The 25,380-nt window shown below is 36.2% G+C and overlaps 1 protein-coding gene across 7 annotated transcripts in view; it reads right to left on the bottom strand.

Annotated features, from left to right (window-relative positions):
- LOC100313595 (FAT tumor suppressor-like protein) overlaps positions 1 to 25,380 on the bottom strand; it is a 74,269-nt gene that overhangs the window by 3,168 nt on the left and 45,721 nt on the right. The window contains exons 5-28 of one of the 7 annotated variants that reach the window (XM_085497597.1): positions 23,047 to 23,364; positions 22,256 to 22,481; positions 21,522 to 21,661; positions 20,739 to 21,225; positions 15,659 to 17,163; positions 14,813 to 14,990; positions 14,117 to 14,338; positions 13,303 to 13,932; positions 12,688 to 12,993; positions 12,010 to 12,369; positions 10,398 to 11,461; positions 9,821 to 9,974; positions 9,185 to 9,418; positions 8,615 to 9,001; positions 7,989 to 8,203; positions 7,699 to 7,836; positions 7,305 to 7,448; positions 5,985 to 6,999; positions 5,605 to 5,751; positions 5,101 to 5,264; positions 3,407 to 4,778; positions 2,792 to 2,944; positions 1,209 to 1,424; positions 345 to 424 (exon numbers count right to left, since the gene is read on the bottom strand). In XM_085497597.1, the coding sequence (XP_085353723.1) occupies positions 357 to 424; positions 1,209 to 1,424; positions 2,792 to 2,944; positions 3,407 to 4,778; positions 5,101 to 5,264; positions 5,605 to 5,751; positions 5,985 to 6,999; positions 7,305 to 7,448; positions 7,699 to 7,836; positions 7,989 to 8,203; positions 8,615 to 9,001; positions 9,185 to 9,418; positions 9,821 to 9,974; positions 10,398 to 11,461; positions 12,010 to 12,369; positions 12,688 to 12,993; positions 13,303 to 13,932; positions 14,117 to 14,338; positions 14,813 to 14,990; positions 15,659 to 17,163; positions 20,739 to 21,225; positions 21,522 to 21,661; positions 22,256 to 22,481; positions 23,047 to 23,364 (9,843 nt within the window). In that variant the 3' untranslated portion in view covers positions 345 to 356. 7 annotated transcript variants of the gene reach the window in all.

Genomic DNA, 25,380 nt, shown 5'->3' with positions numbered 1-25,380 from the left:
GAAGCCTTAATAATGGTAAACATCAGAAACATAACAGATATACAAAAAAACACTGTGCATAAACATTTATAAAAGCTTGCAAGACAAAATCAACAAAAGAAATCTCCTATTACACCAACAACGACGTCCCATCCTAGCTGCAAAGAAAAGTCTGCAAATGCATGGATGCATGCATAGATGGATGTTAATGAAAACATAAATATTACTGACATTCCTAGAAAAAAGGAAAAAAATAATATCTTAAACAATAACATGCTGTGTGATACAATCTACGGATATGGATTGATTACATAAATATATATATAAGTATGACATTGAATTACACATAGAGTAAATACTTTTACCCGCTCACACTATTACAGTTCCCACACTGGGTTACCGCTGTTAGTATACCCATCTACATCTTTCGGCGGCTGGGTGGGTGCTGTTTATATTTATGTGTTTTATTTGCAAAAATAACATGTTTTTTTAGGATCAAAGCAGCATGGCAGCAATAGGAAAAGAAGGAGAGAGTTAAGAGTGTTAGTAACGGTATGTTGTTTTACATGTAGCAAATCTTTGTTTTTTCAAGTAATTGCGAGATCTTGAGATCACACATGTTGATGCGATGAATTGACAACTGGCACCGGTGTTCTCAGTGTCAAAATTTATAAATGCAACAAGGACACAAAAAAAGAATTTTAAAATGATCACGTTTTATGTGCAGCTAACGCATAGCAATTTAAATATCGTATTGCATTTATTGAATTATTTCAACCATAGACATTTACGTAAGTGCATGCGTTTTGTTCATGCTCATGTGGTAGAATCAACGTCACACCAGATCTCAACAGTTACTGAAAAAGGCTACACATGAGGGCAGTCAAACAATTCAAATGTATTCATAAGAAGAGATTTATTGAGTAAACAACTTATAATGAATAACATAATCACACTGACTTTTAAAAACAAAAATACATCGGATATTCTCGGATTTGCTTCAGAAGTGACTGGGGTATTACTTAATTATTATCATTCAAGTTTACATTTACAGCAGTTGTTGGTGTTTGTTATTGTAATATATACGACAGTTAATGAAGCATGCACCAAAGGTTGGTGGTGTTGTAAGCAGGGATTACCCAGTAAAAGATAGAATCATGATTTGAAAACTGCACCAGAAACCATAAGAGGAAGAAGGTAAAGAAAAGCGAAGATAGAAAGATGCTAACCAGGGTTTTTACGTTTCTTATGTGCTTTAGGCTTGTTGGGTCGATGAATGAACACAGTCTGGTGAGTATCGTGGAATTCTGTGGTGGTTTCCAGAGGCTCCTCTGCAGCCCCGAGGAATGTATGTTCTGCTACGTCCATATCATCATCTGTCTGACATTCAGCATCAGCCATCCCTGCATCTCTCTGTGTCAATTCAGCGTCTGATCTAACTGACTCTACATCAGACAAATCAGAATCCCATGTTGTTGGTGGTGGCGGTAAGGAATTAGGCGTTTTTAGATCGTTTTGTGATTCATCAGTTTTGAGGTTAGTAACACTAGCTTTATTCTCTACTACTGAGGGTTCATAGCAAGCGGCTGCGGTGCCAGAGTTTTCTAAATTATCTAAATCTACATTACTGTGTTCATTCAAATTTAGTGCTACATTATTTTGCATAGCATTGTTATTTGTGTGGTCAATATTACAAATTTGATCAGTATTTGTAGCAAGCTCAGTTGAACCCTCCTCCTCCTCCTCAGTTTGATCAAAATACATCAAATTAGTAGCCTTCTCATATTCTGATTCTACTGGGATGCTCTGCTCAGACCCAGGGCTTTCAATTACAAAGTTTGTAACTTTAGGCGTCATATTGAAACGGACACACTTCACGGAGGATGGAGATGCGTCTTTGTACGTTGATGTGTTTTTATCACACTTTGACAGTTTAAGACTCAGAGAAGACTTGGGTTTGGCTTTGCCAGAGTCAGACTTTTGATCTGCAGTTGCTGGACAACAAAAGTTAATTGCAATGAGTTAGTGTTTTTTTTTTTTTTTTTTGAAACACAGCACAGCACATCTAGGATAATATCATAAAGTAAAGCAAGAAAACAGTGATGAAAAACATGCACATATGTGATGTAGACATAGAAAACACAATACTTTTCCTTTTCACATTGGACATCCCACAAATGACTGAATAATTACAGAGACGTAAAGAAACCAGAAAACAAATTAAGACCACATATAATACACAACATTATATATTAAAATGTATTCACCAGACAATGCATTATAACACAGAGACCAATGTGGTCTTATAACAAATTACACATACATACATAAGATATACAATACATTAAGATACAGCTATTACTACCAGTCTTGGGGGGAAAAAATACATTTGAAAATGGGAAATTAATATCAGCCTCAACCAGGGTTTGAAATTGGTTGTAAAAATTACTTTCAACTTTCCTGTGTAGCCAAGAGCCACGCTAATTTAAACCATAAATATATCCTACATTTTGGAAGGGTTTTCAATTTGAAAAAAAAAAAAATTTATATTCCAGTAGGTTTGCTCTCTCGAACAAAATCTTTCACTAACTCAAGCGCAATGTGTTTAATTGATTTAGTGGATTTGATTCATCATGGGTAATCAACTATATACTGTCTGAAAACTAATGATCAGAAATAAATAATAACATTGACATACTGAGACCAATCTGTTATTTTGGCAATTCCTATTTCAAACCCTATTAGCTGAGGGGGTAACACAGACTCAATAATTACTTCACGTTATAATGTCTAGAACTGAGGAATATTTTACCTGGTAACATATCTTCATCATTTTCTGACTGCAATGAACTCAATGAACTGTAGTTAGTATTAGTTCCATCTCGCTGTCTGTAGCCAGGAGTCTCTTCACTCACTACATTCTTTGGTACATTGTTGGCATCAGGGTCATTTAATTTATTACACACTGGGAAAGTAAAACATAGATACATCAAATGGTCTACACCATTCCAAAAAAGAAATAAAAATAGGGGAAATAGTATACATGTTTGAAGCTAGAGTTAACACATCATCAGTTTTTAGCAGGTGATGTTTAATATATATTTTTGCATCAGATGAAGACTCTGAACATTGAATGTCACAACAATTGACCTTACGATCCAGTCATCAATAATACTTTGATAGAAATAGTTACTCAATTTCAGGGATTGTGTGAGTCTCAATGCCAAAATAAAGATGATATACGCTGTGTCTTTATTGTACAAAACAGGGGGTCTTCGATATTGAGGATTCAGAAAGCAGAATATGGGGTTAACCCAATCCCTGCTCACTTTTAAGGATTTCCAAATGAAGACAGAGAATGTTGGCCACTTTTCTAGCATGATTTTGGTGACATATGTGTATAGAATTGCATTAAGATGAGACTTACTGTTATCGTAGTTCTCAGTGCCAGTCACATTTGGTGGTGTCGTCTCATTAAAATCCCATGGAGGCTTTGCAATAGAGTCACTATCAGATGCTGAGTTGGAGGGTGGCATTGGACCCAGTGTTGGTGGCTGACTAACTGGTTGACCTTGATAAGCATTCTGATCATTTTCATCATAGTTACGATCACTGTCAAGGTTGTTTAATGAATTATGATTACTTGGTGTGTATGAGGTTGGTCTATTCGGGATCTCAGGAGGCATGTTATTACTTGGTTGAAAGTTAACTTCCAGATTAGATAATTTGCTATCACGTTTATCTCCTCCAAGATTGTCCATGCGATGTAACATCAATGTATTGGCATCACGTGTCAGGCTGTCATTCAAGTTAGTTTGCCTCTTCTTCCCCTTATAATTCTTCCTACGTCTGTATTTTCGACATGCGACAAAGAAGATGACTAGCAGAGTCAACCCCAGCAGGGCGGCGATAATACCAACTATTTCCTGCCACGTAATGAGGAAGTTGGATGTTGTGATATGAGGGGAGAATGCGCTTACTTCATTACAGTCCGGCCCTTGTCTATCGATAGTACAGTTACAGGTGAAACCTCCAGGAGTATTTGTACACATCCCACCATTGCATGGATTATCCAGACATTCGTTGATGTCTTCGTTACAATAAGGTCCAGTGAAGCCACGACACTCACAGATGGGACCATCATCACTCTCAATACACAAACCGCCATGCAAGCATGGATTTGGAATACAGTAATTTGTACAAGTTTTACCATACAGTCCTTCGGGACATTCACAGCGGAAGTCTGTTTTCTCATTGATGCACGTACCACCATTCCTACATGGGCTCGGTCCACATGGCGATGTAAATTGACAGCGATCACCAAACCAATTCATCATGCAATTGCATTGAAAGGTGCCATCAATATCCAAGCATGTCGCGCCATTCACGCACGGACTACTAAGACAAGCACTTCTAATACTGTACGGACACTCGCCAACACCATTCGATTGCACGTCATCACCGGACGTTGGTAATCTTTCGCCATTCAAATTCAAATTACTCATACAACCATCAAGCCCATTGCTGATACTCCCGTACTGAGAAATGGGATCTCGTCTACGACGTGCATCACTTTCAACTTCAGCTCCAAAAAAGATATCATCTAAGTTGAGTTCTCGTTTATCGCCAGGTGCATCACCATTTTCGACATACTGATTATCAAGTACTAATTTCGCACTATTGCCTCTTCGATGTACACTAACGTCATGCCATTGACCATCGTCTATTTTCTGTACTATCTGGACAAGTCCTTCACCGCTACCACACTGGAAACGATACTGCAGCAAACCATTTTCAATCTAGAAATAGAAATGGTACAGAGCATGATTAAGTGGCTGACACGTTTGATTTCACATGTGATTGGCACTGTTTTAAAGGCTCTATCGCATGTAATAAGTTAAATCAATCCAGGTAACTATAAACATTCTTGTTTTCTTCTGAATGACACAATTGTTATTCTCGCTACAACTTCTTTATATACTCATTAGCCCAGTTGTTCTGCTGAATGAGTAGAGCAAGTATTCATCATAATTTACAATACAATAATTGAGGTTGCTAACAATAAACTATTCATACTTTACTAATAACATAAACAGCTAATAGTAAATTAACAGTACTTACCTCCAGAATACTGTAATCATAGTCACCAGTACCATACATAATGTTACCATGAGATTTCATAGTTCTAACTTTAGCAGAGACACGTGTTGATGTAGTATCCAACACCAGGTTGTTATAATGAATATAACTGGACCCACTGAAACTAACAGGGCGGAATCTAGGATCTGGAAAAAAAATTAACATTACACTTTGATGGTCATCATTTTTTCCTCTCAAAATTTTAGTGACAAATATTGCCCATTTTTAAGTATTTTTCTATAATCATTTTTTGCGCAAATTGGGAAAAATTATTCATTTTTGTGAGGGACAAAAGTAGCATTTCAAAAGTGGAAAAGGAGTTAAATACAATTTGCACAGACCATATTAGATGTGTAATGAACAACACAGCACAAAAGGTGTTGTCCCACAATGCACCGATTTTTAGACCTTCTGTACGTACAGTCATCATCAGAACACCATCACATGACCACAATGCTCTTATAGTGGTTGTATAGACAGACTTACCAACACAGTCATCATCCACGCTATTATCTGGACAGACACAGCTGTAGTCTATAGTACCAGCTGGTAAACAAATCATGTGTTCTGGACAGGGATCATTATCACACGCATTACCCGGTTCTTCAGTTGTTGGTTCCTCACAACTGTCGCCTACAAAAACAAAAGTGATGTGTATGGTCATTATTTTGAATGTTCATTCATATACATAATCATACAAATACATATAATAATAGCAACTAAAGTAATTATTGTCCACAAATAAATTAGAATGAACTGGCACAGTGTGGATGGTAACAACAGTTTGGCACTCAAAGAGTCAGACAGAGAAAGCAGAGCAAAAAAGAGATTCTCTTCAGCAAAACTTAATGCAATAGTTTACTTACTCTTTTCCTTGCATACACAAGTGTATGACCTGACATGTTTGGCAGACACAAAGCTGGTCCTTGTTGAATACACCGCAGCAATGGTTGACTGATCTAAAGTAAGACTGTCTTTACATCGTGTTGTTTTATCACATGTATCAAGTAGGCAAACAGATGTGAATATTTCAGCTACTGACACTCCCATTCTTTCTTCAAGCGAAGCAATGCTGTCATTGATTTTCCGAACCAGTGGCTTAGGTTTGTAGTATGTATTTGGCGATTTCTCCACAGCAAATAAGACGTCCAGGTCACCACTATCAAAGTCTGTCTCCTGTAAACTGACCATTTGTATATCATCTGGCTGGACTGACAACAGCATGTTCTTAAGCGTACGGGTAAAGATACGATAGTAACCCTCCAGGAAGACTTCTGGGCTAATTCCACTGAAGCGAATGGTGAGACTGTTTTCAAGGGTATCCTGTGTTACCATGACTACATTAACACGCACTTCACCATATGAGATATGCTTATTATCCGAGACGCTGATATTCAGGATATAGAAGCCAATATCAAGATCGGGCAATGCTATGATCATACCATCATTAGAATTAACCATAAACAGATGGCCATTATTTGAGACTAAGGCATATGTCAGAGTGTCATATTCATCATTATCTACAGCATGTATCATACCAATAACCCCACCAGGGAAGTCATCTTGATACGAGTTGATAGTGACTTCCATAGGACTGGAAACCACAGGTGGATGTTTAGATATTATAACTTTGACTTCCACATGTGCTTCAGACCACATGGCTGGTGTGCCGCTGTCAGTTACTCTGACTTTCAATATGTAATTGTCTTTCTGCCCTTGGTTAAATCTGATCATAGGTCGTAGAATGCTGTCACGACTGATACGAAATTCATTGCCCTCGTTCCCACCGACTATTTCAATCTTGAACGGTGAACCGTTGGGAGGAGCGTCAAGGTCAGTAATGAAGAACTGCTGCAATGGTGCATTGATTTCCGTATCCTCCTGTAACACAATACAAATAACCATGTGTCAATAACAGGAACATTCTCAACAAACTGATAATGATTTACCCAGGAGATCTTGGCTTTGAATTGTAATCTTGTTGCGAGGCTCTTAATGACAGCAAGCTGCAATACATTTTATGTAATGAACAACAGTCACTTTTTTTTTGCAACCAACCAAGAATATTCATTCTTGGCAATAGTAATATAAATTTTGAATGAAGGAAGTTAGAATCAGTAGAAGTCTCATACCTGAGACTGAATGTCAGTTATAACCCATATATGTAGATAGCTGGAATGACTTACCTGTGCAATGACAGTGTAGTTATCTTGTGAAAATCTTGGTGGATTGTCATTGATGTCCGAGACTCTTATCTGTATGGTTACATCAGTAAACTGTGGATCATGGCCCTGATCACTGGCTCTTATTGTCAATGTGTATGCTGACATCTATGTATACAAAGAGAGAGTTATCATTAATACTAACTCAAAGATAAAATGTTCCATTTAAACACACATTCAAGTAATTCATACATATAGTCGAGTCAGGAATAATCACAAAACAAAACTTGCTGGGAGTGTTTTTCTAGCTTAATTTCAGTTATTGGTTGAGTTTATCTGCAGGCTATGAGCAATCAATCTCAGAAAATGTCGCTATTCGCTTCACAGTTCATTTATTGAGAAGAGAAAAAGCACTCACCTGCTCTCTGTCCAACTCTGATGTAATACTAATGAGACCACTTTTACTGCCAATGTGGAATTGATTCAATCTATCTCCACGTTGTATAGTATAAATGACATCACCATTGAATCCACTATCGGCATCTGTGGCTATCACCTAGAATACAAACCAAATTTCTTGATTCATTCAAATGTGAACTAAATTCAGTCCAACGCACAAGAAAGTCCAAGCATTAGGTAAATTCACACTACTAAAGTACTCTAATATCACAACACAGTATACTGGGAAAATACAAATTGCTTAGTTACCTGCAACACACTATCGCCAACTTGTGCTGCTTCATTGATATCGGTACTATAGATCTGCTGGTTGAATATTGGTGAATTGTCATTGGCGTCTGTGACATTAATATTAACTGTGGTTAGATCATGTTGTGGTTGGTCACCACCATCAACAGCCTGCACAGTCAGATAATAGTCAGTGGCCATTTCATAATCCAAAGGTTCAACCACTGTGATAACACCTATGGGAGAAAAAATACATCATATTTAGAAACATTAGCATATTACAAAATGGTATTTTACACATGACATGACCCATTTTAAATATAATGGACTTCTTGGTAGATACTGAACTGATATAGAACTGTTTATCAACATTACAGAAAATGTCATTACAGCTAACATTGTCCACTCAGTGTTTCTAAAGATAACAGTGGGTTTCCATGTAATAGGACAATTTGATCACCTCAATAGTGAATTTCTGTCTGTGGTTTGAAAGGAGTTCAACAAATCATGTATTGAGTAAACCAGCACATTAAACACAAACGGCTTTCTCCCAGTCATTTCTCATCAGACTTGCTTACTTGCTTACTCCTAAAAACCGAACACCTGTCTCAGTTCTGTTTTTTTCATAGAATATAAGTATCACTTACCATTCTTGGGATCAATACGGAACTTGCCATGTTCATTGCCACCAGTAATTCTGTATGTTATCTCTGCATTGACACCAATATCTTTACTCGTAGCAAGTACTGAAATAACTCTATGACCGACAGGCACATCTTCAGACACAGTAGCGTAGTAATCACGGAATTCAAACTCGGGTGGATTATCATCCTCGTCAAGTACAAAGATTTCTAGATATGCCACAGAACTGAGTTTTGGTGTCCCACTATCAGTAGCTCTTACAGTCAGATTATAGAAGTCTTGTACTTCTCTATCTAGTTCTTTGGAAAGACTAATGATGCCAGAATCTTTATCAATATCAAACACACCACGGGCAGAGTCAACAAAGGAATACTTCACTTGACGATTCATACCTGTAACAGACAACACATGACTTAAGATTTAATTATTTGAGTTGAGAAAACTTTAGGCAGAATTGATGGTGTGTATTTCATGTCAAACCAGTATTTGTGAATAATTTAGAATTAGTACATCTGAAATGGCTAGTATTTGAAACATGTCATGAAATACATGTGACAAAGAGTAAATGTAAATACCTGTGTCTGGATCAGTGGCCAGTACTCTGGTCAATAATGAATTGACTGCAGTCTTCTCAGAAAACCATTCACGGAATATCTTCTGTGTAAACTGAGGTGGATTGTCATTGACATCAGTAAGGCTAATAGATATCTCCGTTGTACATGATCTACCACCACCATCAGTCGCTGTCACACTGAGACTATAAACAGGTTTGATCTCTCTATCTAAAACTGATGCTGTAGTCAGAACACCTAGAGATAGACAAGCAAAATGGAGCTCACATATTGGATGTGCTTTTATCATGTATTCAATGAGCAAGAAAACATGCAATGTAATGAACTAGTTGGATTGCTTTGGAAAACAGGCAGTTATGAATGGAAATCAACATTTTGATTGCATCCGACTTTAAAAAGGATGACTTCAAGGCTGCTTAGCATATTCTGGGAGATACCACTCTGGGGTAAGCAGAAATCAGATCAAATTCAGGGACACTCGTGTCGTGTCATTTCATGGGCAAAGGCAAGTAGATCATAATGAATAATGCCCACACATATTTGTATTGAAAACAAGTAACTGATAGAAAATATACAATATACTATATGCAGCAACCAACACTGCCCTGACATCAAAATTGAAATATGCTCATGTCATACCTGTTTTGGGATTCATGCTAAAAACCTCCATACCATTCCCTTCAATGATATATGTAATTTCTGCATTGATTCCTTTGTCGTAATCTATTGCTGAAACTGTGACAACAAATGTACCAACAGGAACACTCTCCGATATCAACTCTGAATACAAAGTCTGTAAAACATAAGAAATAAAAGAATGAAACCGCAATCTATAATTGGTATGCTGAAATTACAGATTGTAACTGATTTGAAGACAAGTTTGGCACCCAAATCTAAGTAATATTTTAAGAATTCAGTATACAACTTGGTGTATATGCACATTCTACTGGAGATGTGCCTTCAATTGAAAAAATAAGGGAATATTTAATACGCCAAATGAATTTTGAATTCTTTCCCGTATTTTGACTGCAATTCGTGTCATTGCAATTCATAGTCAGGATTTAGTATACCATACATTTGTGATGTACATTTTATATGTAATATACAGCAATTATTTTGGTGAATGTAACATTGCAATTTATTAATGCATTTCTAGCAGGAAAAACGGTTTACAGTATATACTGGATGTACAGGAATAATTTGTTTGGTAACTGACCTGTTGACATTGTGGACTGTTATCATTGGCATCCAACACATCCAGAACAACCAATGTGACATCAGTGAAGACACCATCACTAGCTGTAATATTCAACATGTATGATTCTTTCATTTCTCTATCCAGTGGTCTGTTTACTTTCAACTGTCCAGATTTACTGTCAATTGAGAACTGCGCCAGTGGGTTACCATTAGTGATGTAGTACGTAATCTCAGCATTGGAGTCTGCATCGGCATCTACGGCCGACACTGTTAGGACTTCGGTGCCAACTTCTGCATCCTCCATTATGTCACCCATATAGACAGGTTGTAGGAAAACAGGTGGAGAATCGTTGTAGTCAGTTACTTCTAGTTGTATGACTGTGTTGTCTGATAATGGATTCCAATCATTGCTATCAGTTGCTGTGACACTGAATACAAATGTAGGTGTAGTTTCTCTATCTAAATCACCAATTAGCGTTATCCAACCATTCATGGCATCAACTGCAAATACCTCAGACACATCACCAAGGTTATCACTCAGTGAGTAAGTAATTTGACTATTAGTAGTAGAATCAATATCACTTGCAGATACCTGAATTACTTGCATGTCTAAATCAGCATTTTCAGGTAAACTCACAACGTAGGGGTTTGCTTCAAACCTAGGTGCATTATCATTAGAATCTTTAACTTGAACTGTGACATCCACGTATGCTGATAGTGAAGGTACAGTTTCAGTAGCTGCTTGGATTGTTAGTTTATACCAATGTACAGTCTCGTAATCCAAATTACCACTTACAGTAATCAGTCCAGTACCGTCAATATTGAATTTAACAGGATTGTTCGTGTTTGGCCCATTTCCAGGCACTATGCTGTACTTCAAAGTATGGTTGCTCATGGCGTGTATTTTTCCAACCTCACTGCCAACTTGTATGAGTTCAAGTACATGGAATACGAAGGATGTTTCTTCAAAGTAGGGTGGGTACTCATTAGGGCCTAGTATGTAGATTTCAATTGGTACATTGCCAGACTTTGGTGGTTCACCATGATCTTCAGCTTTGATGAAGAACTGCATTACAGTACCTTCTGAAATAGTTAAGTAAACACAAATAAAACATTAGTGACATTCATTTCTGAAGTATTCCATAAACCCCCCTTGTCTTGCAACAACATGTTATTTTATATATTGTTTTTGATTAAAAGAATTTGTTACGTTATCTGTCAAACAGAGTATAGTAAACATCTTCATTTCTTGGTAATCAACACACATAGACAAAGGCTAGAATGTTTTTATGAACTAAGTCTAAGTTACAATAACCCAATGCTGTAACTACTAAGGGACACACTTTTGTGAAAGTTACAAGGAAAATTATGAAACTTTGTAATAAGTAACATTTCCTAAGAAATGAGTTACAGTAGTCCTGGGAAGTCACAGTAACCTTTTTCTGGATCCTAGGGAGCTACTGTGGCTTTTACTTGACTTTCAGGAATCACAGTTACTTTCTAAATCATCATATTTGGAAAATTCCAACCATGAAAATTGAAAGTAATTAATGATAAAGTCTGCTGTACCACACTTAGGATAGAAATCCACTCCTCGCTGATGAGTCGGATAGCAATAAAAGGATTCTCACCTCGACCAACAAGAGGTTCCAGCGTTGTTAAAAAGCCACTCAAAAGATCAATTGTGAACAACTCAAGGGCATCGGTGGAGTCATCACCATAGATAGAATAGTTAATATCAGCATTTACACCAATATCTACATCAACGGCTGTTACATGTAATATCATACTCCCCACTGCAATGTCTGATTTGATGTTAGCTTTATATTCGGTTAATTCAAACTGTGGTGCATTATCATTATGATCCACGACTGCAACAATAACCTCAGTAAATGCAACTTTGCCACCACCATCAGCTGCCATGATTGGGATAGTCATGGTACGATCTGATGCCACTTCGTGGTCCATCACTACGGTGCTGAATATCTCACCTATAGAAAATCACACAATGAAATTCATGAATATATATACGAAGCACGAAAAAAAGACTACCAGAAATAATGGCAAGCATACTCAAACATGGAGTCTTGTGTATAAATCATTTTATTAAAAGACTTTCATGCTTTGCTCGGGAAATACCATTACTTATGCAGGTGTGGGTAGGTTGGAATAAGTGGACAAATTGTCTTGTTTATTTTTTTTTTCGGCATCTCCAACAATAGATTTCATCGTGATTTTTTCTCTGATTCTAACCTACAACAATGGCCAATATAGTAGCACCCTTGAAATATTGTTTGTTTTAGACTTACCGCTTTCGGGATCTATAGTAAATTTCTCCTTTGCATCTTCACTGATAATTGAATAAATTAACCTGCCATTGGTACCTTCATCTTGATCTTCAGCTATAACTGTAAAGACATGTGTCCCAGCTGGGAAATTTTCTTGTAAAACAGCACTGTATTGTCTAGATGTAAACCAAGGACTGTAATGATTCACTGTAGTAACACTTATCTTAACGTTAGCCGAGTTAGTAAAGACGCCGTCAGATACAGACACATTCAGGGAGTAGACTCCTTTCAGTTGTGGTGATCTGGTACTGGTCAGACTTATTATACCTGAAATAACAATGAGTCAATGATTAAGTTACTCAAGTGTGCCAAAAAACATGAATTAATAACTCTTTTATTAGTGTCTCACTGTTGATGTACAACACAAATACAAATAATGCCACCCCATACACATTACTTGCATTTTTGTTGTGAATTACAATTTCAGCACACTGCATGCATATTAAGTTTACTCCTGAAAATAGCTTACACTATTTGCCCACATGCAATGCTGTTTACACAACATAGTGAGTTGCACTGTCTGTGAATGGTTAAACAAGGCAACAGGGTGCAAAGCGTTAAAAAATGTATGTATACCTGTTGCACTGTCAATAACAAAGTACATCTCCTTGTTGCCAGATGCAATCGAATATACCAAACGGTTAGCATCAGTGCTATCTGGATCGGTAGCTGTTACCATGGTAACAAAGTTTCCTCTATCTGCCAGTTCACTGATTGTACATTCATATAGTTGCTTTTCAAAGTTTGGTGGGTTGTCATTCAGGTCTGTCACGGTGACGCTAACACGTGCTTCACTTGTCAAAGCAGGAACACCACCATCAATAGCAACAACCTTAAAATCATGGCTAGCGAAGACTTCATGATCCAATGCACGGGACGTCAAGAGGAGACCGCTGGATGAGTCAATATGGAAGTAATCTGTGATGTTGGACACCTCGGCAAAGTGGTAGGATACAAGAGAGTTGAGACCTGAATCATAATCTCTGCTGCTAACAGACGCAACATATGTACCAACGGGAACTGCTTCTGATAGAGTGATTTCATAGGACTGTTGTGTAAAGATTGGTGGAATATCATTGATATCTTCAATATCTATGACCACTACTACCTCAGCATAGGCACCAGTTAAAGTATCAGAGGCTCGTACATTCAGACTGAATTCTTGTTGTGTTTCATAATCCATAGGTCCAACCACAGATATCACCCCTGTAAAAGATAAATATTTTAAATAATTTTTTAGTGAGATTGCTGATTATCTACTTTGTTCCAAAATATTTTTGATTATCTAAAAACTTTTGACTACAGTGTAAAAGTATTTACATTATTTTTGTACTGTTGTTTGCGCTTCTAATAGAGCATACACAGAAATAATGTCAAAGTCTGCACATACCGGAATTATGATCTATTGCAAACTGATTGAATGTATCGCCACCAGTTATACTGTAAATCAGTTTTCTGCCATTAGAGCTTGTTGCTTGTATATTGATGACTTGGTTGTGCAACTGGATGTTTTCTTTGATCTTGGATGTGTAAAAGGCTTTCTCAAATACAGGCATAGCTTTATTCATTACTGATATTGGTACACTCACTTCTGCTGTTAGTTTTGGAGTACCTAGGAAGACAACACAACAATATGATAACAGTGATAACAGTGATGACATAAATCAATAGGCAGTCTTTGAAATGTATATTCCTATACAACTTTTTATAATGCATCTTAAAGGGGAACCGCTCAATCCCATGGATTGCACCAAAGAATCATGGGACACTATTGTTTATGTTGTTTACAATGTTAATCTATCTTTTGTTATCCATTGTTATTTTAATCCAGAAAGTAAATTTGTTGTGAAATTAATCTTAACTGGAAGGTGCCCCTTTAAGAAGTTCAATCTTAAAAAATTTCCTCAGAGTATGATGTTGGTAAATAAGATTTCCAATAATTTTCTTTAAATAAACAAACTATTTTGAGTTGTATAGAGCATCTAGGTAAAGGTTTTTGTGGCAACTGAAGGTAGCTTGGTGAAGATATACCACCATAACATATGCTGTGATTTTGATATATACAAATAAATGTTAGTTCTCCTACCTTTATCAGTTGCCATAATCTTGAGGGTGAACTCTTGGTTTTGTACAATTGGATCAAGTTCTCTAGCGACAGTTATTTCCCCAGTATTGCTGTTAACATCAAAGTGGCCGTCACCGCCAAACAACAATGTGTATCGCACTTCACCATTTTTCCCAATGTCACGATCAATGGCTTCAACCTGAGTAAGACGCAACAATAGACAGTTTAACTACTTGGAATTATTTCATCTTAAAATGTTAAAATGAGCAAGCCTGTGAAAAGTTGCATGCAAATAAAATATTATTATTGTTAATGAAAGGGTAAGAGTATAAGACCAACTGAGTACTGTGGAATACTTTATTTTCGCTGGAATTAATTTTCGCTGAAAAGGCTTTTTGAACGTTTTGTATGGAATTTATTTTCACTGATTTTTGATGAGTTTAATGTGAAATATAGGGAAAAAAGTATATTCGCTGGATTTTATTTTCACAGACTCATCCCTTCAGCCAAAATAGCGAAAATAATTTCCAAGCGGAAATAAAGTATTCTACAGTATTTTAAATCTGAATATACACAAAGTTGTCAAAAATTCAGAGCAGGTTAATGCAGGAGTTTGCATTATAAAAAAATCTTGAACAACATCAGTAGAATGCATTTTAAAAAGTTACAATTGCAAACAAGAGTAAACTGAGAATAGATGCGTTATTATTTCAATTTTCACCAGACAGACAAATCAGTGAAAATAATTTTGTCAATGATTTTACATATAACTTTTCAGGAATATACGAAAATACAATTATCAGCTAAAAATAATTGTAGCTTAGGAAAAGCAATGAACATTGTGAATAGAGTTTCAGAAAATCTCACCTTTCTGACCACATCTCCTTGTTTGGCATCTACTTGAACAACAGCGAAGTATGGTAGGTTTACAAATAACGGTGCATTGTCATTGATGTCTAACACTTCCACATGAACTATCACATGAGCCACACGTTGGTCTGGAGAACGCATATCATGAACCTCAACTATAATTTCATATACTTCTTGTTTTTCTCTATCAAAGTGAACACCAGTGGTTTTCAAGACGCCTGAGGTTGTACCAATCTCAAATAGGTTGTTAGGATTTAGTATTCTGTATTCCAGTGGTTCATTCAGTTCATTGCCCAATGTACTGACAACAGCAATAGTCTTCACCTCTGTATGGTTCTCCATCACAACAGCGTAGTAGTTTTCAGATGCAAACACTAGTCCTGACTCACTGGTTTGTTTGACATCCAGAATGACCATAGCTGAACTGTGGTACAAGAAATCACTAACTCTAACTTCCAACTCGTAATGATTCTGCAACTCACTAGAATCTACAACTCGAATTACTCCAGTATCAGCGTCTATTTTGAATTCTCCTTTGGGATCACCAGAAATCAGGGAATATTCCAATCTAGAGTTGACCTCAGAGTCAGGATCCACTGCTGTTACTTGGATGAATGCTACATCTTGGTAAGTCGGTAAAAGTAAAGTTGCACTGAATTGTTTTTCGGTGAAAGCAGGAGGAGAGTCGTTGACATCCATCACATAGATGATGACCTTAGCTGCTTTTTCCGCTTGTAATTTCGGCTGACCCATATCGGTGACTTGAACAGTGAACCGGAACTCTGGCATAAACTCATGATCCAGAGTTTTCACAGTACGTATTGCACCAGTGTTAGAATCAATAGTGAAATATTCCTTGGCATCAGTCTCACTGATATCATAGATCAGGAAAGCGTTCATTTCAGTGTCGGCGTCCGCATCAGTTGCACTGATCACAAGTGGATGGTTGTCTTCATCAAGGACTACACTACCGAGAGGTGCTGCTTCACTAATGTTCCCAACATACAGTGAATTCACAAACACAGGTGCATTATCGTTCTTATCATTAACATATATGATAACACTTACTCGTGTAGCTAGACCAACCATGTTAGTGGCTTGTATGGTCAAATTGTAGAACATAATCATTTCATAGTCTAACTCTACTGTTGTTGTAATAACACCAGAATGAGGGTTGATCTCAAAATGTGCATATTCATTCCCTGTGGTGATTTCAAAGTAAACTGATGACAAACTAATAGCGTTAAGTTCAACCACAAAGCTTCCTGACGGCATGTTCTCATATATATTTGTAGTGTAGTCATCAAATTCAAATTTGGGAGGAGCATTGTTAGATATTGTTACAGTGATAGTCACTTCTGCTGTGTTGCTCTGAGGAGGAGATCCCTTATCAAATGCCCGGACAATTACTATGTACTCTGGTTGTTTTTCACGATCCAGTTCTTTAGCCACAGCAATAATACCAAGTTTAGGATCTATTGTAAACATATCATCTATGTTACCTGGGTGGAGTAAGAAAAAATAAGTTAATAAGTAATAATGATTTTTTTTTTAAATAATGACAACACATAATGATTCCTTGCTCCCAAATAAAAATCAATAAAATCCCACAAACAAAAAACTGGTGGCTGTTGTGACACAACAACACTGATTATGAACAGTTAAGTTTATTTAATATAATGATGGCTGAAGCTATCAGTTAAATGAGTGAGAATTAATAAAACTAGCATAGTGCTGTTTAAGTTACAAGCAAACAGATACATGCTATGGATGGATTTAAAGACGAACAGTTACACGTTGACCAATCAGAACGATACACATAGTAGGTGTTCAAAATTCAGTTGGTGGTCTAGTAAGACATATTTTCAAGTATAAGTGATGAATTTTATGCTGAATTAATTTTTAGAAATATACCAGCCATAAAAATTAAGAGGCTGACCATTAGAAATTCTGAGAGGCAGAATTAAAAAAAAAAAAATTTACACAGAAAAAAATCCTTGGAAAAATTCGCAAAGATCAATAGTCTGAAAACAGTAAATAATTAAAAATGTTTTGCACAGTTTTTCTGCCTTGCCCCTCCCAGAGCGTTTTAAGGTTTCACCCCCTAAATAGAATTTTACATGCATTTTACTACGAGGAGGAGGAGGAGGAGGAGGAGGGGTAAGAGGTAAGGGTTGTGTTATTGGTTGACCACTTTATCAACTTCAATGAACTCCTACTATGTCAATTCCACTGTTTATATAACAAGGACATGATTGTAAAACAGTCAAACCTCTGCGACGAATGATTCCTCTTACTGCTTGGTGGACGGACGAACGCATGGTGTCATGAGATTGAATTTGAATTCATGATTGATTGGTCAATTGATTGGTTGATAAAGAAAAGAAAGATATTAGTTATCAAGGCAGCATGCCAGCATCCCAGATATTAGTAGAAATAAGACTGGTAAGGCTAAACATATCAGGTTAGTATAGGAATCGCATTACATGTATTTGCACCCATTCATAAAACAGATACATATCATGTCACATTAGAATGCTCCCCAAAGTCATAAATCATACTTTTATAGTTAATAACTTGCAAAATATTCAAGCCTAGACTTCAACCATTCAGCTAAGTCACAATCAAACCATAAGCACAATAACAAATGCATACAGTCACATAAAAAGTAAAATAGAAGATACTGAAATCCCAAACTCAATACTGCGTTTGAACCCTGATTTTAAAGACAAAACTGAAGGTAATTTTGAGACACTGGTACTGAACATGTCTTTTAAATAAACTATAGATGATGGTGCACAATTTCATGAAAGAAATACATTACAATGTTGTAAAAAGTTAAGAGTAACATTTAGGTCTACTTTTTCTCACTACCTAAGTGAAAAGTTGATGTGTGAAAATACACTAAATATGGCTGAGCAGTCTGCTTTTTGTACCCGTCATTCTAGATACCAGGGTACATAGATTCTATACATTGGGAGTGTCCCAGTTGAGATTTACTGGTAACCTACATTTGGGTGAAGGTTTCTTTTTAACTCCACAATAGGATCCCTTGTAAAACATACAGCTGGTGGTGTGTTGTGTTATTTTATTTACTAGAATTGATTAAATCATTGAAGATCTATGAGGTTTTACAATTCAGACAGACAATGGGTAGAGAGGCACCTAGTTAGGTTAGGCCATACACTATTTTAAGCTAGGTCAGCTACTGTTATCTGAGTTGACAGATGCCTGACATTTACGACTTGAATACACTTAGTATTGTACAGATGCCATCCAACTACAACTGTAGTTGACATGCTTAAAGATAAAGTTATGTAAACAGTTTCCCAGCCTTGCTTAATCTAGCACACTTTCTTGTTCATTAGAATTATATATGTGATAACTGATGTCCAAATGTTCCAATCATTACTCTAAGAAAACCACAAGCTCTGTCAAATTTTAGTAGGTCAGCGGGGTCAATTGAATTACCAATGATTATCACGTCCACTGATTGAAAACACTATGATGTATAATACATGTAGGACAGTTTGTAAGAAGATTGGAACTAAAGAAGGTTTAGAGGTCATCGACAAATGGATTTATAATTTGTTGTGACTGGCAGAAAGCATTTTTCTTCCTCACCAGTCAAATAATAGACACAAGGCACCTTATTAGAAGAAGCTAAAAAAAAAACGACATCAACTTGTCAGCCAAATTGTACTTATTAATGATGAAACACACATGTTAAAGTGATTTATTGAGAAACCAGTCAGTTGGCAAGGATAACCAGGCATGAGACAAGGTGACTTTGGAATTTAGGTGTGTATGGGAAATATTAATTGATTCTGATACAAGAAATTGCAAGAGGCGACATAATGTATGAAGTATATATAAAGATTATTGGTTTAGACATATGGCTCTGGAACTGCATTTGTTAAATGACCACCAGTCGGCCATTTTGAATCTGATTTAAAAACAAAATGATGTGCATAAAGATTCAATAATCCATACACAACTGACATCAGGTTTTGGAATGGCAAAAATGTCATTCAGACAGAAAGAGACTCATGGGAGAACACAAGTGAGCTCTGACAACTCAAGAACACAATTAACATCTATTGGTTAACTCTGTGAGCATCGTAAACACCTATGGAAGAATATAGATAACACCTATGAATGAACCAAGGTAATACCTATGGTGGAACATGTGTAACACCTATATGGCAGAACATGTGTAACACCTATGGCTAAAGGAACATAGGTAACACTGAAATAGCAATACCAAAATACATGTACCAGGTCATGATCATCAAAGTTACCACATTTATTATACTCCGTGAGAGTTTGACTGGAAAAGGCAACATCTCTGGCTTCACAATCAATGGCCAAACAATGACAGTCATTCAAACAGCATTCATTCAACAATATCAACCGTTTCAGTAGTGAATCTTCTTTTATGTGAAATCCAGTATTGTTCTTAAGACATTTATGTTCATCAAGCCCAGAAGGCAATCACATTAACTCTGATTTAACTCCAGCGTCTTCTTTACATAAAAGAGTTATGGTGAGAAAGACTAACACTGAACAATACCAACATTATCCACTAACACAAGTTTAAGCATTTATTATCTTTTTGAAAGCCAGTAAAAATTTATACTGAGACTATTAAAGTCAAATAGTGGATCAACTTCTCATGGTATTCTTGGTATACATTATTGTCTACTCATTCTATCTACAGAGAACACTTCCAAATATATCAAGTATATCTTTAAACAATCAAAATCTCTTCTACATGTATTCTACTCCGCAATGATCCATTATCCTACCAAGCACCACCACCATAAATACGTGGACAAGAAGATGAAAGCAGTTAACTGACATTATTCCAGTAAAGCACCAGTAAAAATTACCACCAAGCACAAACATACAGATCACATATTATCCACTGAACAATTATTATTACCATACTAAGAACCTGTGTGTAATTCTGAGCTTTTCAATGAGGCATTTCTCATATATATAGATGCTGTTTGTACAAAAATTAATTATTCTGTGTACTTCAGGTGGTTTATTATTTTAAAAACCGTGGACTTACCTGACTCTATGGAGTAAACCAACTCTGCATTCTCTCCTCGATCACGATCCATCGCAACGACTTGTACGATAGATCCACCAATAGCTGCAGTCTCGTACACCTGTGTTATGTAATTCTGCGAACTAAACACTGGTTTGTGATCATTAGAATCTCTCACATGGATAGTAACTCGGACGTAAGCCCTCATGGATGGGATTCCTTGATCTTTGGCTTGAACAGTCAATACATGTTTACGAGTAGTTTCATGGTCCAACTGTGCTTGAGTGTAGATGACACCACTCAAGGAATCAATCCGAAATTTTCGCATACTGGATGGATCGGTACTGCCATGGATGATATAGGAAAGTTTGTTATTCTGGTCTTTGTCCACAGCAGTGACTTTCAGGACTACAGAGTCTACTCCAATGTCTTCTGGGATTTCTAGAGTGTACTCCCGCTCCACAAACTCCGGACGGTTGTCATTGGTATCAAGGACATCAATATAAATCTGCAAGATACAAATATCAATGAACTTTTGCACATTTCAATTTTGAATGATTATTTTTTTCAGAAATGCAACGTAAAATTTTCATTTTTTTTTAAGAATAGGGTCATAATCTTAGCTTCTGAATAGGACGTCATGTTTCATCTTTTTCTTATATAGATAATTTTTGGGAAATCTTAATCAAATGTCATGCACAATATCTGAGGAATAAACCATTGGCGAAATAAGTATTCAAAGAAATAATGCACAGAAATACAGCATATACAACAAGGGAAAGCAGGTGGGTATGATTAGTTTACCTGAGTGTAAGATTCTTTGAAACCATCACTTATAGATATTGTTAGATTATAAGCAGCTCTTGTTTCCCAATCTAACTTCTCAGCAACTTTCAAATGGCCCTCAGTGGGGTGCAGGAAGAACTTATTTCCAACATTTCCATCTGTAAATACATTGGATAACAATATTTATTAATTCAAAAAATATGGAAATGAATGGGAAAAATGTGTGTTTATAGGCAATATGTTAATATGTTGTCACTCAGAATATTATTTACTATAAAGAGCAAAAGTGTAATGATCAATAATACTAGAATTCACTTTTTTTTCCTGACCCATGAAATTCTGTTTCTGAAATACATTACATTACAGTACATTTATAAAGTTATCTTTGCAGAACATCTTAATCCATTTGGGGTATGTCTCACTGTTTTGAATATTCTCTAAAGTCATAACAGAGTGAACATTTTTAATTTCTTGTATGTCTGAAAGTAACTCTTAAGAATTACAGATAATGCATTAATCAGGGTCCAATGTACATGGAAATAAAAGACCTCTCTCTCTCTCTCTCTCTCTCTCTCTCTCTCTCTCTCTCTCTCTCTCTCTCTTTCTTTCTTATGTAGACAGCAATAACACTGCAATGGTTTACTGAGATAACAACTAATTTTATCATGTGTACACTCAAAACAGGTGACATATCATGTTCTTATCAGACAGTATGAACAGTTGGTACAAGAGCCTCATGTTTCACAACTTACTTATGATAGTATACCACAAGAATCCATGATCATCATCAGCTGCCCGGGCTTCCACCAGTGTAACCATGTGATTAATAGGGTCACTCTCCATCACTTGTACATGTAAATCTGGTGTCAGTATAACTGGAGCACTCATAGTTGGTAGTGGTTTTGCTGATACTGTTATCATGCATCTTGCACGCCCACTTCTCTGTTGAGGCACTTTACCATTGTCTACCACTTCCAGCTAAACAAAGACATAAGTCATTAGTTAAATTTTCCCTACTTTAGCAGCAGGTGATGGCTTTTGTGAAAGTTGGATGGCTAGCAATGTGGACTTGTGTAAAGCCAGGAAGTGTGTATATTTTGACAACATAGAGTAAGAAAGGAGGGGTATGCATTGCAGCTCAAGACTTTGTTACAGAGCATACTAACTGATGCTAAAGCTACACACTGATATCATATTTGCACAATGCTATATTATTTGCACCATCCATCGTTTTGTTTCTGTATCATTAACCAATTGACAATTGTTTGCGAGCTTTGGGGAGTCTGAATTTTACTTTATTCTACATATTCTAGTATAATGGCCTATGCGAGAGCTAGGAGTTGAAACTTTGCTACAACAGTATTCATTAATTTTTGATTCAATCACTCTACATTACAAGAAATTGGATAAGAAATTATGTTAATTAATTGATCAGTTTGACAAAAAAAGGCTTGGTCAGTTCCAAGGTATTTCACCTCAATGGTTACACAAAATGGGATGAGACCCCCATCTAATTGCTGTACAAGTATTTCATAAAACTTACCAATAAGTCATACACATCACCTTCTTCCAGTTGCTTTCTGGTCAGAATAGTACCAGTCAGTGGGTCAATGAAAAACTTTCCTTTGGGATCCCCATCCTTGATGGAATAACTGAGTTTTGCGTTGTCACCTCTATCCTTGTCATAAGCAAAGACACGGAATATAGGATCTCTCTCCTGTGTTCGTTCTCTGGCAGGTACTTGGAAATTATACATAAATGATTCAGCAAATGTTGGATCATTATCATTCAAATCATCAACAGATACGATAACTCTAGCCGTTGACGTCAGCGGTGGGTTGCCATTATCGGATACGGTTATCTGAAAATTTGGGAAATAGGACACTGGTAAATATTGATGATGAGAACATACAACTTAGGATTACATTCATAACTTAAGATCATTTTAGAAAAATATTAACCTTTCATCACCTCTGTCGTGTAAATATTGAAATAAATGATTTTAGTAATGTATTTATGTTTATGAGCAAGATCTATAAAAATACACAAAATCAATAAATGTTCAAACTATTTCATTAATTATTTAATTATTATTATCACTGGGTGTGCAGTATTGATTATTAATAATTGTAAAATATATAGGACATCAGATGGAAGTACTGGCTTAGAGATGCTTTTCACCTATAGAGGGCACTATTCAGCAAGACCATAATCTCTGAGCAAGATCGCTCCCAGCTGAGTCAGTTGGAATGTAAAAATGTACATACAAATGGAATGTAGGAAATCCATCTCTAGAGTTAGTGTATTTATTCAAAAACTCACACTCACACACACATGGACTATCCTGTCTTACATGTGCTATAAGCTATAACTTGTGTGACCAACTTTAAAATGCAGGTTGTATGCTATATAAACAAGGCATAATCCGACAATATTGTAGAGAACAAGAACACCCACGTATTGTATACCACAATACTTAATGACTTCAAAACCATACCAGATGATTGGAATACAAGAAATAGAAAAAAAACTACGCTTCACAAAACCAAGCTTCACTCTGCGTGACAAATTGGATTTCAAAAACACAATTAAAAGTACAGTTAAAGTATTAGTGAGTTAATCAAATCAAATAAGAAAGCTCCAAACATTTCTTGGTTATTTACAACATGAATATATGGAATGTCGGTATGTTAATCCCACATCACCCTCTGATAGAAGTAGAATTCTCCCAACCACACCTCCGCACAAAACAAGTCAAAACAAATAATGAAACAGCATAAAAGATTCTATATAAATCCCCAAACTGTGTATTATTGGCACGTGTCTCATTCAGAAAGCAATAAATGTCCACTTATTCTCCCCTTCATTTTTTAAAGTGTTGAATAAAATCATATAAACACATACAATAATTGATTTTTGTTGTTTTAATTTCAACATCTCAAAACTTTTAAGACATTGATGTATCATTATGTCAACTTTGGGTGAGTAAAGTCATAAGATTTAAAGCAGCGTACAAATCATCAGATAGATTTGGGACAAAGATTAGTGACACCCACTGCATTGTTAGGAGAGATCACCTAGGTATATGGTATGTCTTACAACAATGTAGCAACTTGACATACCAACTAACAAACCCCACACTAATATATGTCAATATTTTTACATTGTACAAGACTGGGAGACCTTGTTTTTAAATCTGTGTGTATGGCCTTTAGATGATTGTAACAACAACAAAACAGAGACAATTCTTTAGATGTATTATCTATAATCCAGGGGTTGGAAGATTAAATAACTGCACTAGCCTTGTTGATTAAAAAGTAGTTGACAAGCAACCTTGCATACATAGCTATGTGTTAGATTGTCTGGTGGTCAGAACAACACTGGTGTGTGGCCATATAACATGTAAAGAGGGCACAACCAATAGATCATTAACTTCTCAGCTAATACAAGAAATAAATTGTAAAACATATGCCCCATTTCTAATATGCAAATTTGTTTGCTCAGCTGAACGTGCTATGACATAATTCATTCTAGAAACTCAATTTTTATTGTGAAATGTCTCCACATTAACAATTATTTTCACTCTGTTCGCTCTGCAGCATCTAATCAGATCTCTGCGAGAAATTCCATTAAGGCACCTTTTTAAAATCTAATTATATAGACTTTTCATATAGCAAGCAATTGAAATACAAATGAAATACAGTTTGCTAAAAATCGATTTAAAAAACAAAAAAAACATACAAATAACAATGAATCAAACCCTATATGGCAATTGCTCAAAATATATTTTGTTATCAATTGATATTACTGGCGCCTCAAGATCTGAATACTATGATATTGCATACAATAATAGCCAAGCCTCGGTATTGGTTACAGC

This window comes from Saccoglossus kowalevskii, chromosome 4 (assembly GCF_978046115.1).
Source record: "Saccoglossus kowalevskii chromosome 4, keSacKowa6.1, whole genome shotgun sequence".
Classification (NCBI taxonomy): Eukaryota; Metazoa; Hemichordata; class Enteropneusta; family Harrimaniidae; genus Saccoglossus; species Saccoglossus kowalevskii.
The sequence above is the reverse complement of the archived record's forward strand: the minus strand, read 5'-3'. Positions and strand labels throughout refer to the sequence as shown.